Here is a 14,210-nt window from a genome sequence, read left to right as displayed (position 1 = left end):
ATCATGGAAAGAGAGCATGCGAATGAAGAAGTTATGGAGAAGATAGTAAAAAATAACAAATATTTATATGTTCAAAAAAATTATGCAATTAATATGAATGGGAATAGTAACATTAGTACAAACGAGCAAGAGATCGGTTCGTTTGACTTTCATTTACAAAATAGTGAACAAACTGAAAAAAATCCACAAATCCGCAATATGATCGAACTAAAGAATAAGCACAAACATAAGCATAGACATAGGCATAATAAAATTCCACATACAATACCTTTGTCACTTCTTTTTAATAACATAAATGAGCGTCATGTTATAGAGAAAGATAAAATAAATAACTCTAGTAGTACTATCGTATATATTCGTAGAAAAAATAAATTAAAAAAAATATCAATTTTAGATCATTTGAAAAAGCTTAATAAAAAATGTAAATTTATTAATTATATATTATATAGTGATTTGCATCATGAATATCAAGATGGGTTAAGGAAGTCTCGAGTAAATGTTGATGGAGTTTCTATATCCAAAATTGGGCATAGTGTTAATAATTTAAATGATGGAAAAAATAGCATAGTAACAAATATGCAAAATAGGAGGAAATATATTGATATAGTAGAACCTGAACAGAGCGCCATAAACAAAGTCGGTATTATAAATAATAACAATGAAGTTATCAAACTATCGAGGAGTGTACAAAACAAATCAATAAGTTTTAATGAAAATAATAATATATATAATAGTTCAAATCAATTATATTGTGTAAAAAGGAATGATATATATGAAGAAAAAGAAAATAAAAAAAGAGTGAAACATGATGATATATATATTAATATAAATATGAATAAATTATTATATATATATAAATGTATGCATATACAATGTATGCACAATTTAACTCCTCTATGTTCTCTCTTAAATAATTATGTACCTAATGATTGTAGTATAACTAATTTTTTTAGCAATTCATATAATAATTATTTTGTTAATAATATTTTTTTTCACAATTTTTTTTATACATATGATAATAATCTTGTTTTGTTACTCAATTCTGGAAACATGGATCCAGTTAGATATACATGTGGGCAATATGAAGAATATGGAAATAAAAATTATTGCAAAAATAGTAGTGGCATTCCTCCATTTTTAGATCATAATGATAAAAAGAAAATGTTGGGAAAAAATAGAGATAAAGATTTATATCAATTATACAAGGATGAAGAAACGAATACCCAAATTAGTAGTCGACCCATATTGATAAGAGATAATAATCATTGTGATGGAAATATGTTAGCATTTGATAACACAAGAGAAATAAGTGAAAAGTTGATAAAGAATATACGTCAATATCAACCTGAGTGTGAAATGCAAAAGAGTTTTACAATTTCCAAAACAGCGGAAAAATATATTGAAAAGATATTACTACTTTTATATAATAATATAGATTTAAATGAACGAGATAAAATAAATGGGAATAGTAAAGACTTGTGTGATAAAATGACAACTGATGGAACAAAAGAATTTGATAATTTATTTGAATACATAGATAAAAATTTAAATAATTGTTTAAGAAAAAAATATAATTTTATTTATAATATTACAGATCAAAAAAATAATTTATCATATTTAAAAACGGGTGCAATAATATCTCATCCATTTTTACCTGTCTATGCTCTTGTACATATAAATAATGAAAAAAAAATGAACACAGACAATGAATTAGATAAATATAAATTTAAAATAAGATTATGTAAATTTACAAATAAATCAGATGATATATCCTATAAATATGGGGACATAATTACAAGTGTTTTATGGAATACAAATGGAAATTTATTAATAATATCGGATGATCGAGGTTATTTATATATTTATAATATATTTTTAGGAAATTTTATACAAAGAAAAAACAAAAATAAATTACATCATAGTCAAGGGAATGATATAACAGGAACAAACACAAATGCGGATAATAATGTGAATGGTTCATCTTATGATGTTAATAAAAAACGAGATACATTGAAAAATGTGTCAAAATATAAAAAAAGCAATTCAAAACGATATAATAAAAGTGAATCATATTATGATAAAGAAACGGATGGGAATGAAGAATATTTTCACTATGATGATGACGATGAAAATGATGAAAATAATGGAGAAGATAACGAATATGAATGGATAGAACAATATGGAGAAGAAAGATATGAATATGATGAAGAAGGAGATTTTGATGGAACTGATGAATATGATGGTGTTGATGATATTGAAAGAGATGGTGAATTAGGTGAATTTGATGAACATGTTAAACAAGCCAAAAATATAGAATCGGAACAACGAAAAAATGAGAAAAATAAAATGAGTGATAATAAATATAATTTTACAAGTAGTGAAGCAAAATATTCTAAAAAGAAAAAGAGTGATGATACTAGTTTTGGAAGTAAAATAAAAGGAAATAATAAAATACGGAATTTTTTTAAAGATAATTTTTTAAAAAAAAATAAAAATAAAAGTTCCTTGGATGTAGGTGGAAAAATGAATGAAAAAAATCAAGATGAAAAAAAAAAAAAAAAAAAAATATATATATTCATAAAAAAGGATATATTATAAAAGAAGCTATGTATATAGTTAAACTTCATGATGAAATAATTGATGTTAAATGTTTAGATGATAATAATTTTTATTTAATTACAATTGGAAAAGGAATAAATACAAAATGTATAAACAATCATACAACATATATAAATTCAAATTATATACAAAATGAATTTAATCAAGACAATTTTATTTCTCCAAAAGAAACTATGAATATGAATAGTCAAGATCATTTTTTAAAAACAAATTTAGCAAAAGATAAAAATAGTTCCGATCGTAATATGTCAACGCATGTTGAAGATAAGCGTCTAACCATACCATCTCAACAATGTAACGTAAATAATATAATTCAAATGAATCACCAAAACGAAATAACAGATGAATATAACAATGGCTACTCATGTAATGATACATATACTACAACTAGTAAACAAGATGAACAATATTTTAATATGACAAACAAATATGAAGATTGTGAAAAATGGACTGAATCGAATGTTAATCAACATGGTGGACAAAGTTGTGATAATGTAGGTGGAAAAAATTTAGATTTAAAAAAAAAAAAAAATTATAAAGAGGTTGAAAGAAAAAGTGCTAATAATATTGACACATTTTTAAATCTCCATGTTTTTAAAAAGAAGCATTCCTATTTTAAATCTCGATTTTTTTATTTCGATTCACCAAATATTGTATTTTTCAATAAGCATAAGAAATTAAAAAATATATTACAAGAGAATTTATGTATATGTGTGTGGGATTTATGTTCAATGCTAACGAATGAGCAAAAAACATATTTACTAGATAAAAAAAATATGAATGTTAATAAAAATGTGAATGCTAATGATATAGGTGGAAATGGAACATCAAATAATGTTAGTTTTGAGGGTGGGCAAGATACTATAAAAAGTAGTAGCATTAATAAGGAAAAAGATAAAAAATTACAAAACATTATTTTACATCCAACATTGGTATGTATTATTAGTAATATATCAAAATATAAAAATCAAATGAATAAAAATAAGAATACTGAAAATGAAAATTTTATAACATCTTTTTGTTCTTGGATAAGTCCTACTAATTACATGAACAAGATTGAGAATCCATTTGAAAAAGAACAAAATGAAAAAATAAAAAAACAAAAAAAAAGAGTTCATAAAAATTATTATAGTGATCAAATTATGAGCAGTTCTAATATTCCAAATCAGGGCAATCCAAATGATTTCCCTAATAGTACTATAATACGTAGTATCAAACAAAATAAAAATAATAAAATAATAATAAAAGCTAAAAAAACGAGTAAACAAAAGAAAAGTATGTTTTGGAACTTTTTTAAAAATAAAATATATTCAAATAATTTCTCGGGAGATTCTTACATATTTTATGGAGATCAAATGGGATATATACACATTATTCATTTGCAAACATATAAAGAAATTTTATGTTTTAAGGCCTTTGACGTTCCAATATTTAAAATATTTATAACAAAAATAGATGCGATTACTAAGTTGCTAATATTGGCAGATACAAAGGTAGGCTTGTTTTTCTGTCTTGTCATGTTATTATGTTGTTTTTTTTTGCATGTCCATTTGTTCTTATGTTTTTTTTTTTTTCTTTTCCTTTCACAGCTTCGAATATACGAAATAGTGGGTCCACGAGAAATTTGCTTTATAAAGGAGGTTGAAATAAATCATGAATTGTCACCTAAGAAATGTATCTGTGAAGAAAATTTAAATGAATTAAAAGAGAAAAGAAAAATAGAAGATAATGAAAATGAAGGAATGTCGATATTTAATTTGTCCTATTTCTTATCATCAAATTATCATAAAAAAAATAATAGTACAAGAAGTGAAGAAAAAGTTAATATAATAAATAATGCATCGAAAAATAAAATAAATTTTGAAAACGTAAATACATTAAGTGGTACAGTATCAACACTTGATAATATGACACAAATAAAAAATAAAACTAATACAAGTATATCTAAAGATTCTTATAATAATAATGCAAAAAATAGTAGTATTATTTATAAAAATTCAATTAGTAATTCATCTTTTGGATCAATTAATAATTTTAAAAATATGTCTGATAGTGATGATGGTAATAAAGATGCTTATCAAAGTGTTATAATTGGGGGTATAAATTTTGGATATTTAGGTCTTAATTTTTCAAAATTTATTAATAATAAAAAGAATAAAAAAATAATTGATGCCTACTTATTAACAAATTCACATTTAGTTACTATATCAAGTAATGGAACAATTATTTTGATTAAAATTTAGTTAGCATATTCCCATTTATATTCATACTATTTTTTTTTTTTTTATTAATTTTTACCTTTTTAAGTTTGTTGAATGAAAATAGTATTGATACATTGTATGTGCATGTGTGCAAAAGTTTATTTATTTTATTTTGGTTTTATTTTATTTTCATTTTTTTTAAATTTTGTTTCATCTCTACAAATTCTACACCTCGCGCATATACAAGCGTGGTTCAATTTTAGCGCTTTGAAAAATTTTATTCAAATACATTTGTAACATTTAAAGCCATAAAGTTAGTATATATAGCAGTTTGATTGGTGTCACTTTTTGGGTAAACCTACCCATTGATAAGAAAAATAATGTTAGCATATAAAATTAAAAAAACGATAGAAAATCGAATAAAAGCAAAACGAACAAGTAAGACAAATAAGCTTGCGATATGCAATGGATTGATATTTTAGCAACATCGCTAACTCCTTTTCAAACTATTAAGTTTTCATTTTTTCTTCTTCAATTTTGTTTTTCATAAAATGATAAATGAAAGGATATTTATTAACCCTAACCATCCAATCTTTCCACCTAAACAAATTATTAAAGAAAAAATATAAAGCATGAATATTGGTGCATATAGGAATATGATTAAAAAAAATGAACATTTTTAATGAGATTTAAGGAAATGATAGGTCTTACACATTTTGGTTTATTTTTTCTATGATTGATTTTCCTATTTGTTCTTTTTTAAAGTTTAGGATTTCTTCATTTTCATCAAAACATATTTGAAGTGTATCAGGAGGGTTACAAACTTTTTCATTATATGAATTAAAGTAAGGACATACAAGCATTAATCCATCAGGTGGAAATAATAATATAGGAATATAATTTTTTGTATTTAAAGAATAATAAATAGAATTTTTTGAAGTAGCATTACGAAATGTTTCAACAGCTAATGTTATCATTTTTCTAATCTGATGCATTAAAAATGATTGACCTAATATTCTTATTGATATAAAATTATGATCATATAATTTGACAGTACTTACATCAAAATATTTTATATATCTAAATGTTGTTGTATCTATATTATTTTTTGTAAAACAATGAAAATTATGATATCCTCTATAATTGCTAAAAATTTCAAATAAATTATTTAACTCATCATCTGTTAAATCAGTTTTTTCGTCTTTTATTGTAAATATATCTTCTGCTTCTAATCCCCAGGCTTTCCCATTTGTTTTTTTACTCTCTACCTTGTTTTCTTCATCTGGTTTGTCAATTTTGTTAGCATTTTCTTCATCTGGCTTGTCAATTTTGTTGTCATTTTCTTCATCTGGTTTGTCAATTTTGTTAGCATTTTCTTCATAATATTTTTTTCCCTTTCCCTTTTCGGTTTCCTTCTTTTTCTTTTTTGCTTCCTTGTCATTTTCTACATACTCATCAATACTTTTTACGCAATCGTTAAAAATTTTTTCATATTTTGGAACAACCTGGACAGGACTCAAAACATATGTTGGAAACAAATACTCGTATAATCTAAAGGAGCAAAACTTTCTTGCATCAAAACTTTTTGTAACTTTATAAATATCAAAACATTTTATATCATTTGGTAAGTTTGAATTTAATAATTTTATAAATTTTTTTTCTTTTTTTTTTCTTTCTTCAAATGTGTCATTTTTTTTATCATTATTAGGGTTTGGTGAATTATTATTTTCACTAACATTTTCTGGATTTTGATTTTGATCACATTTTGGTGAGTTAATTTCACTATTTACTAAACCGTTTTCAGATTTATTATTGTCATTTTCATTCCCATTTTCACTTTCACAAACATCAATATTAATGTTATAAACAAAAAGATTGTATAGAGCATGTACTCCTAAATCAGTTCTAGCTGATCTAGATAGACAATAATTAAAACCCTTTGAATTTTTTTTTACTGCATTTATTTTTGTTAATGTTCTTTCAATTTCATTTTCTATTGTCATATATTCTTTTCCTTGTCCTTGACAACCATGATATCTAGTTCCTATATATCCAACACATAATCCATATTTTTTAAATTTATTATTTTTTTCATATGGTCCATCTTTTATTTCTGTTTCATTTTTTTCATGTTGTCCATCTTTTATTTCTGTTTCATTTTTTTCATGTTTTATTTTTCTTCTTTGATTTCGTTCGAACTTTAATTTTTCTATCCTTTCTTTATTTTTTAAATAATTGTTTTTCCTTTTTTGAGGGTTCTTCACTGACTCATCCTGTGTATAGAAAAAAAAAGGAAGAGAAAAAAAAATAGTAAATTAAAACTTGGTATACATAATTTTACATTATATGCACACTTGAAAAGGTGGGTATGCTAATATACAATAGCAGCTTCAGACATTTCTGCCTTTCAAACATTCACAAAATGAAAATACAAACTTAATAATAGTTAAATAGAAATATACTAAATATATAACATTCTATATGCATATTTATTTCAAATTTTTTTTTTTATACCATTCTTATAATGACACCATGGAGAAAGAAAAGAGTTATACTGTTTATGTAGCAAAACAATTGTATGTTTTAAATTTGATTATTATTTATAATACATATTTATTTATATCATTAAATGGAGTATTAACATTTTTAAAGATTAATTATTTATTCTACAATATTTTATTTGTTGGCTAGTCAAATTTTTATATATGTAATAATCACTTTTTAGGTATACCTCTCTCAAATAAATATGTGATTATAATTTTTTTCATTAAAAATGATATTTTATTAAAAAAATAATATTCTCATGTTTAATATAATTTTTTAATAATATTTAATTTCGAAAAACGGTTTAAAAACAAAAAAATGTAAATATATTAAAACAACAATATTATATATAATGAAAATACTGCCCCCATAATGTTATCACACAAGTAGTATATAAATAGGATAAATCATTTTAATTCAAATAAAACGACATAATCTAGTTGGTATATAAGAGAATATTTTTTTATTCTATGAAAAATTTACAAAAAATAAAACAACATATCAAAAATATTGATAATATTTAATAGTAAATTTTGATTAATCAATATTTTATATAATCTTCAAATTGGTATGTTATTTTATAAAAAAATAAATCTGGATTATTTTCCAAATATACATAAGGTATTATAAATGACTAATTTGTGTTACATATATACATTTAATTTTGTGTGCATTTTTTTTTGAGATATATAGAATGCAAAAAAATGAAAAATATTGTTTAATGTCTTTCTACTGGGGATGAAGTATTTTTTTTTAAAGTACTTTCAAACATAAAACAAGGGGTTGATAAAAAGTTATTTTTATATATTATTGAATTATTTATTAAACTTTTATTTACTGGAAATTTATTTTTTATAAAATGTTCATTTACCATAGAGACACATTTTTTTAATGTTTTTTCTTTCTCTTTTATATTTGTGCCTATTTGTCTGGTTATACAATTTTGTCCATGATAAATTTTCTTATTATAGTTTTGTAATATACTTTTTGAATGATTTCTTTTGAATAATGTTGCACTTTTTGATCGTCTGAAAAATACTTTGTTTCCATTAGTAGGTATATAACAATTTCTTAAATTTTTTTTTTTATCAAAAGTGTTTAGGAAGTCTTCAATTTTAAGGCGATTTTCACTGGTACCTTTTCCATTTATCTTAGTAGTAGGATATTCAGGATTAGAAAAATAATTTGAATTTTTTTTATAAATCAAACTTTTTGTTTTAATTAATTCATAAGAATTATATTTACTTGTATTTATAGTTGTAGAATTTGAATTTTTTTTTTGTTTCTTTTTTATAGTATAATCATTTTCAAATATGGGGAAAGATATATCCTTTGGAAAAACAGTTTTATAAATATTATTCATAGATAGTGCTCTAAAAAGATTAGTATTTTTATTTTTTATTTCTTGTATTTTATTTGAAATTTTGTCTTTTATATTTATCGTTTTCATAAAAACTTTATTTTTTATTTCATTTTTTTCATTAATAATATGATTTCTATAAAACAGATTAGAACAAAATAATTTATCTTTATCTACAACTTTTACAACCTTAAATAGGTTCTTATTTTCTACATCTTCACTTTTATTACTATTCAAATTGGTATTTACTATTTCACATTCATTAGATTTGATGTGTATTGTTTGATTTATATTTTCAGATTGTTCTACATATTTTGAGTTCTCCGATTCAACATTTTTTAATTTATTTTTTAAACTTATTTCATTGATACGATGGTTTAACACATATTTTTCTAAATCTAAAGAAAATTCGCATTCTAATTTATTTAAATCAACACTATTGCTGCTGCTAATGTTGGTGCTAGTATTACTGTGGTTAAGTTTTTGTTTCAAATCAGATGATAAGAAATCTTCAAAACAAAAGTTTAATTCTATTTTATTTTTCGTCACACCTTTTTCACTCCTTATTTTATTTACATCATTATCATTATCACTAATAATAGGATTATTTAATTCATTGGAACTTATTTTATCATTTTTTGTTAAATTGTTTACACCTATTTCGATTGGTTCTACTACATTTTGAGCCTTCTTTATTTTTATTAATTTATTATGAGTATCCGATTTATATTTGTGATTAAAAACTTCTGCACTTTGAATAGCATATTTGTGTGGTTTTACTAAATTGGCTACATTTTCACTACTATAGCTAGTTCTGTTAAATTTGTTTAGTGGCATTTTTTTTTTTGTAAAATTTGGTTCATTTTTTATGATTGTTACTATGTTATTATAGTTTATTTTTTTATTTTTATCATCATGTGTAATATTTTCATTTTCCCCTTTGTCATTTCTATAGTCCAATGTTAATTTTTTTTTTTTTTTTTTTTTTTTTTTGCTCATACTTGTATCCTTTTGTGTGTCTTGTGGTAGTATAAAATTATCTATAACCAAATTCGGATCATCATATATTTTATTGTCAAGTCTTGTCTTCGTTTTTTCCCCGGTTTGTATTTCCCCTTCTTTTCCATCTTCACAATTATGGATAAAATTATTTTTTGTTATCATTTTTTGTGGTATTTTAAAAAAAGTGGTGTCTTTTGTTTGATAGAGACGTTTGTATAATATTTTCATCTTTATGCTGCATTTTTTTTTATTATTATATTTTTTTTTGATATATTTTTTTGTATATATACTATATTTAATTTCCTTTTCTATTTCTTTTTTATCACAATTTAAGCACAAATATTTTTGGTCATTTGGTAAAACCTCAATATAGTTTTCTCCACAAATCGGCATATGCATTTCTTCCCACAAATTTGTGCGCTTCACTGTTTTTGAAGTTCTTGATTTATTTTCTCCATCACTTTCGACGCTTTCAAAGGTGTGAGGGGATCCATTGTTGTTATAATTACTTACATATCTGATATTGCTCATAAAATTATCCAAATTTTCATTTATCACCATAGTAATACTTTTTATATTTGATCCATTTTCTTTTTCTATATTATTTATTTGTTTTCCATTGAATATCTTTTTATTTTTCCTTTTTAATAAGGATTTAATCTTACTTTTCCTTTTTAAAATTATGTTTGCTTTGATTGAATTATAGCTACGTTTTTTTATTTGTCCATTTTTTGTTTTATTTTTTTTAATACGCTTACTTTTGTTAACACATAAGTTAGTATTTAATCGTTTTATTATTTTATTTTCTTTCTCAATTTTTATATAACTTTTTTTATTTTTATCACTTATTAAAAGTTTTAATATAGCCATTTTATTTATTTGATTTTCTTTATCATCTTTAAAATTTATATTACTATGATGAAATTCGCAAATATTTTGTGCTACATTTTTATCTTCCTCTTCTTCCACATTTTTGATTAAATTATTTCTATAAGCCATTAATGAATCAATACATTTTTCGGAAAATTTATTTGTCAAAACTTTTTCTTTTAATTTTATTTTGTTCACACTATTTTTCATGTCTTTCTTTTTTCCAGTCAAAGATGTAGATCTATTTTTAGCACTTTCTTTTGGCATATGTGACGGATTACTTTCACTTTTTCTTATTTTTTCTTCTCTTTTTAAATGACATAAAATTAAGTCATTTTCATATTTATTAATACTATCGTTGTTATGGTTTTGTTTTTTTGGTCGTCTCTTTTCTTTTTTCTTTGTTCTTGAACTTGGATCATGAGATAAATCAGATATATTTGCATACCACCCATTCTTCGATTTAACAATCATTTCATGTTTTTTATTATCATCCTTAAAAGTGTTTACACTATGGCTGTTACTTTTTTTAGTACAAATAATTTTTAATTTTTTTTTTTTGTCTTTATTTTTTGACTGTTCATTAAGATTTGTTAAAACTTCCTTATGTTCATCTTTACACTTTTTCAATGTAACATTGTTAATCATCTTTTTGTTTTTTGTTTTTCGATCTTTTGTACTATTTTTTTCATTTAAATTGGTATTTTCTTTTTCTTTTAAGTCCTGTACTTCACCATTGGATATGTTGTTATTGGTATTTTCATTTTCTATAAACTTTGAACAATTTTCATCAACGATATCAAAAATAAATATATTTGATTCTGTTAAAGTGTTACAATGTGATGATGGATTTTTATTGGGTTCAAACAAAACACTTTTATGATCAAAGTGAGGATATGTAGATATTTTTTTATCCAATTTTATTTTTTCATTTTCAGGATAAAATATGGAATCCATCATTTGATCACTCCATAATTCTATTTTATTAGCACTAGTTAATTTGATACTACTAAATAGTTGTTTATTGTAAACTGGCTTGTTCTGTATTTTATAAGTACAATAGTTACATATAGAATTGTTGTCACATTTACATAAATCCCTTTTATATAACAAACTATTTGAAAAACCATTTTCATGTCCTAGATTAAAAAATGTTTCTTCATCATTCAAATTGTTATCAAGTGCTAAATTGGTAGTATTATTTATAGTTGTATGTGAATTTTTTTTTTTTTGTAAAATATAACTTGATCTTGTTTTTTCAGAATCCATTGAAATTAAAAATAAATCATCACTCGAATTTAATATATTATAATTGTTTATTGATATGGGTATTTTTTTATTTTGATCTATATTTTTATCTTTATTTTTAATAATATCATCATGAATAGCTTTTTTTATATCTATATAATTATTACTATAACACATTTTTATCCTAAGGTCATTTGTAACTAATATAGAATTGAAAGGAGATATATCATTTATACTATTTAAGCTTTTTGATCTTTTTTTTTTCATTATATTATTACTATTTATAAGGTCATTTCCTTCTTCATTAGTATATTTTTTATCTTCATAACTATTTTGTAGACAATTTTTTTCCCAAAGAAAATTTGTGGAATTCATTTTTTTGTCTCTTAATTCGGTATCTATGTTTGTTATAAACTCATCTTTTGTAATGCTGTCTATTTTTTCGATTGTGCTATTTTTTATTTCCTTATTTATTTCTTCGTTTTCAGTTCCATGCGCTTCCTCAATTTCTTCAGTCTCACTGCTATACGAAAATATACCCATGTTTTTGTTATCCTTTTTCCATCCTAAACAAAATTTGCTAGTTTTTTGAATTCTTTTTTTATTAGGTATTTTCCCTTCATCACAAATATCATCCTTTAGTTTGGTAGTTATATTTGATATAATGCTAATGGGCTTATATCCTTTTTCTTCCATACTATATTTGATTGACATTGTTTTATTTCTCAGTTGAGTAACAAGTTCATTTCTTTTATTTTTTATGGAACGACACAATGTATCATTTTGTATTTTTTTTTCTTTTTTTTTTTCATTAATGTTTGGGATTTTATTCTTACTACATAATGTCAATTTTTGTAATGAAAACTTTTTATCTGTTTCTTTTTTTATACTTTTCACTTCTTTGGGCATAATTTTTAAATTACCTTTCTTTAAATATTTCTTTTCACTTACAATCATATTTTTTACTATTATTTTTTTTTTTTTTTTGCCTTTAATATCACAACTAGCTAAATGTTCACTTTCTTTATTACTTTTTCCAGAACACAAATGATTGGGCATTTTGCTTTTGTCTCTATTACAAGTACAACTATTTTTTGTATTTTTTTTGGTTCCTATATTATTATTATCACTATATAATCTATCAGTTTTATCGATTTTGTTAAATTTCACATTAAGAACAGGAACTATTTTCACGCCATCCTTATTTGTACGACCAACATTTGGTTTATTAACATGAGGTTGAGATTTATTATTCTTTCCCTTTATATCAATATTATTCAATTTATTTTTTTTATTATTCTTTACATTTAAAGAAAGTGTGAATAATTGATCGTTTTTTTTATCATCATTATTTAAGTTGTCTAAAACAGTTTTCCTTAGTTTTGATAAATCTAAATATTTATTATTACTGTATATATTTTTAATAAGTTCTTTACTTTTTCTGTTAATTTGGTTATTGGATTTTTGATGAATTGTATAGTCCTTTTTATTGGCACCATATGGTTCATTATTTTTTATTTTTTTTAATTTAGTTTTATCTAAAAGTTTTGTTTTTTTTTTTACACCTTCAGTTTGTTTAGACTCTTTTATTTCTCCATTTTTATATTCTATATTGTCTAAATGAAATAACGAAAGTTTAGGTATACTGTTAAATAGTTTTAATCGAGCCTCGTCTACATTCCTTTTAATTACCTCTTTCCTTTCATAATAATTTATGTTATGTTTAATCATTTCTCTGGCTCGTCATTTATAAGTAATAAAACACGAGAAACAAATCCGGTAGAACAATCAAATTAAGGATACACGATAAAACGGGGAAACTATTCAACAAATTCCGTAAACAAATAATAACGTGTTTTTATTCATGTAAACACTGTTACACGATGAAACATGTACATGAATGAACAAGGGTTTGTATTGATTATGTACACTAAAAAAAACAATAATAATAATGCTAAAACAATGATAGTAATAATAATAATAATATCGAATTAATTACGTCGATTTTTTTGCATATTTTTAAAAATGCATCTTTTAAATTTTATATTAATTATGATCGTGGTTTTAATAAAAAAGTCATTTTAAGACTCTTAAAAATTAAGAATAAACCAACTTAAAAACAAAAAAAAATGTATACATGCATATATATGTATAATAAGAATTTATGAGACAATAAAAGACATAAAGAATAAACAAAATAAAAAAAAATTGTATAAACATCAAACAAGTTTAGCATAATGTGTATATATATAAATATATACATTGATTATAAGTATAAACAAATTTACATGATATTTTGTCAGGAACTTTTAATTTTCATTCCATTTATGCACATTAAAAAAAAATCCACAAATTGCTAATTGAAG

General features: G+C 22.9%; 3 protein-coding genes across 3 annotated transcripts; 1 reads left to right on the top strand and 2 right to left on the bottom strand.

Moving 5' to 3' along the window:
• Positions 1 to 3: 3 nt before the first annotated feature.
• On the top strand, positions 4 to 4,862 carry PVVCY_1202700 (conserved Plasmodium protein, unknown function; the record flags this gene model as incomplete). The annotated part of the gene is made up of 3 exons (XM_037634661.1): positions 4 to 2,515; positions 2,656 to 4,112; positions 4,209 to 4,862. The coding sequence occupies 3 exons, from the start codon at positions 4 to 6 to the stop codon at positions 4,860 to 4,862; spliced, it is 4,623 nt and encodes a 1,540-aa protein (XP_037490726.1).
• Positions 4,863 to 5,329: 467 nt separating this feature from the next.
• PVVCY_1202690 (pseudouridylate synthase, putative) lies at positions 5,330 to 7,337 on the bottom strand (the record flags this gene model as incomplete). The annotated part of the gene is made up of 3 exons (XM_037634660.1): positions 5,330 to 5,420; positions 5,532 to 7,093; positions 7,335 to 7,337. The coding sequence occupies 3 exons, from the start codon at positions 7,335 to 7,337 to the stop codon at positions 5,330 to 5,332; spliced, it is 1,656 nt and encodes a 551-aa protein (XP_037490725.1).
• Positions 7,338 to 8,082: 745 nt separating this feature from the next.
• PVVCY_1202680 (conserved Plasmodium protein, unknown function) lies at positions 8,083 to 13,575 on the bottom strand (the record flags this gene model as incomplete). Its single annotated transcript, XM_008625277.1, has 1 exon — positions 8,083 to 13,575. The coding sequence occupies one exon, from the start codon at positions 13,573 to 13,575 to the stop codon at positions 8,083 to 8,085; it is 5,493 nt and encodes a 1,830-aa protein (XP_008623499.1).
• Between the last annotated feature and the right edge of the window lie 635 nt (positions 13,576 to 14,210).

This window comes from Plasmodium vinckei, assembly GCF_900681995.1.
Source record: "Plasmodium vinckei vinckei genome assembly, chromosome: PVVCY_12".
Classification (NCBI taxonomy): Eukaryota; Apicomplexa; class Aconoidasida; order Haemosporida; family Plasmodiidae; genus Plasmodium; species Plasmodium vinckei.
This window is presented reverse-complemented; position numbering and strand designations above follow the sequence as displayed.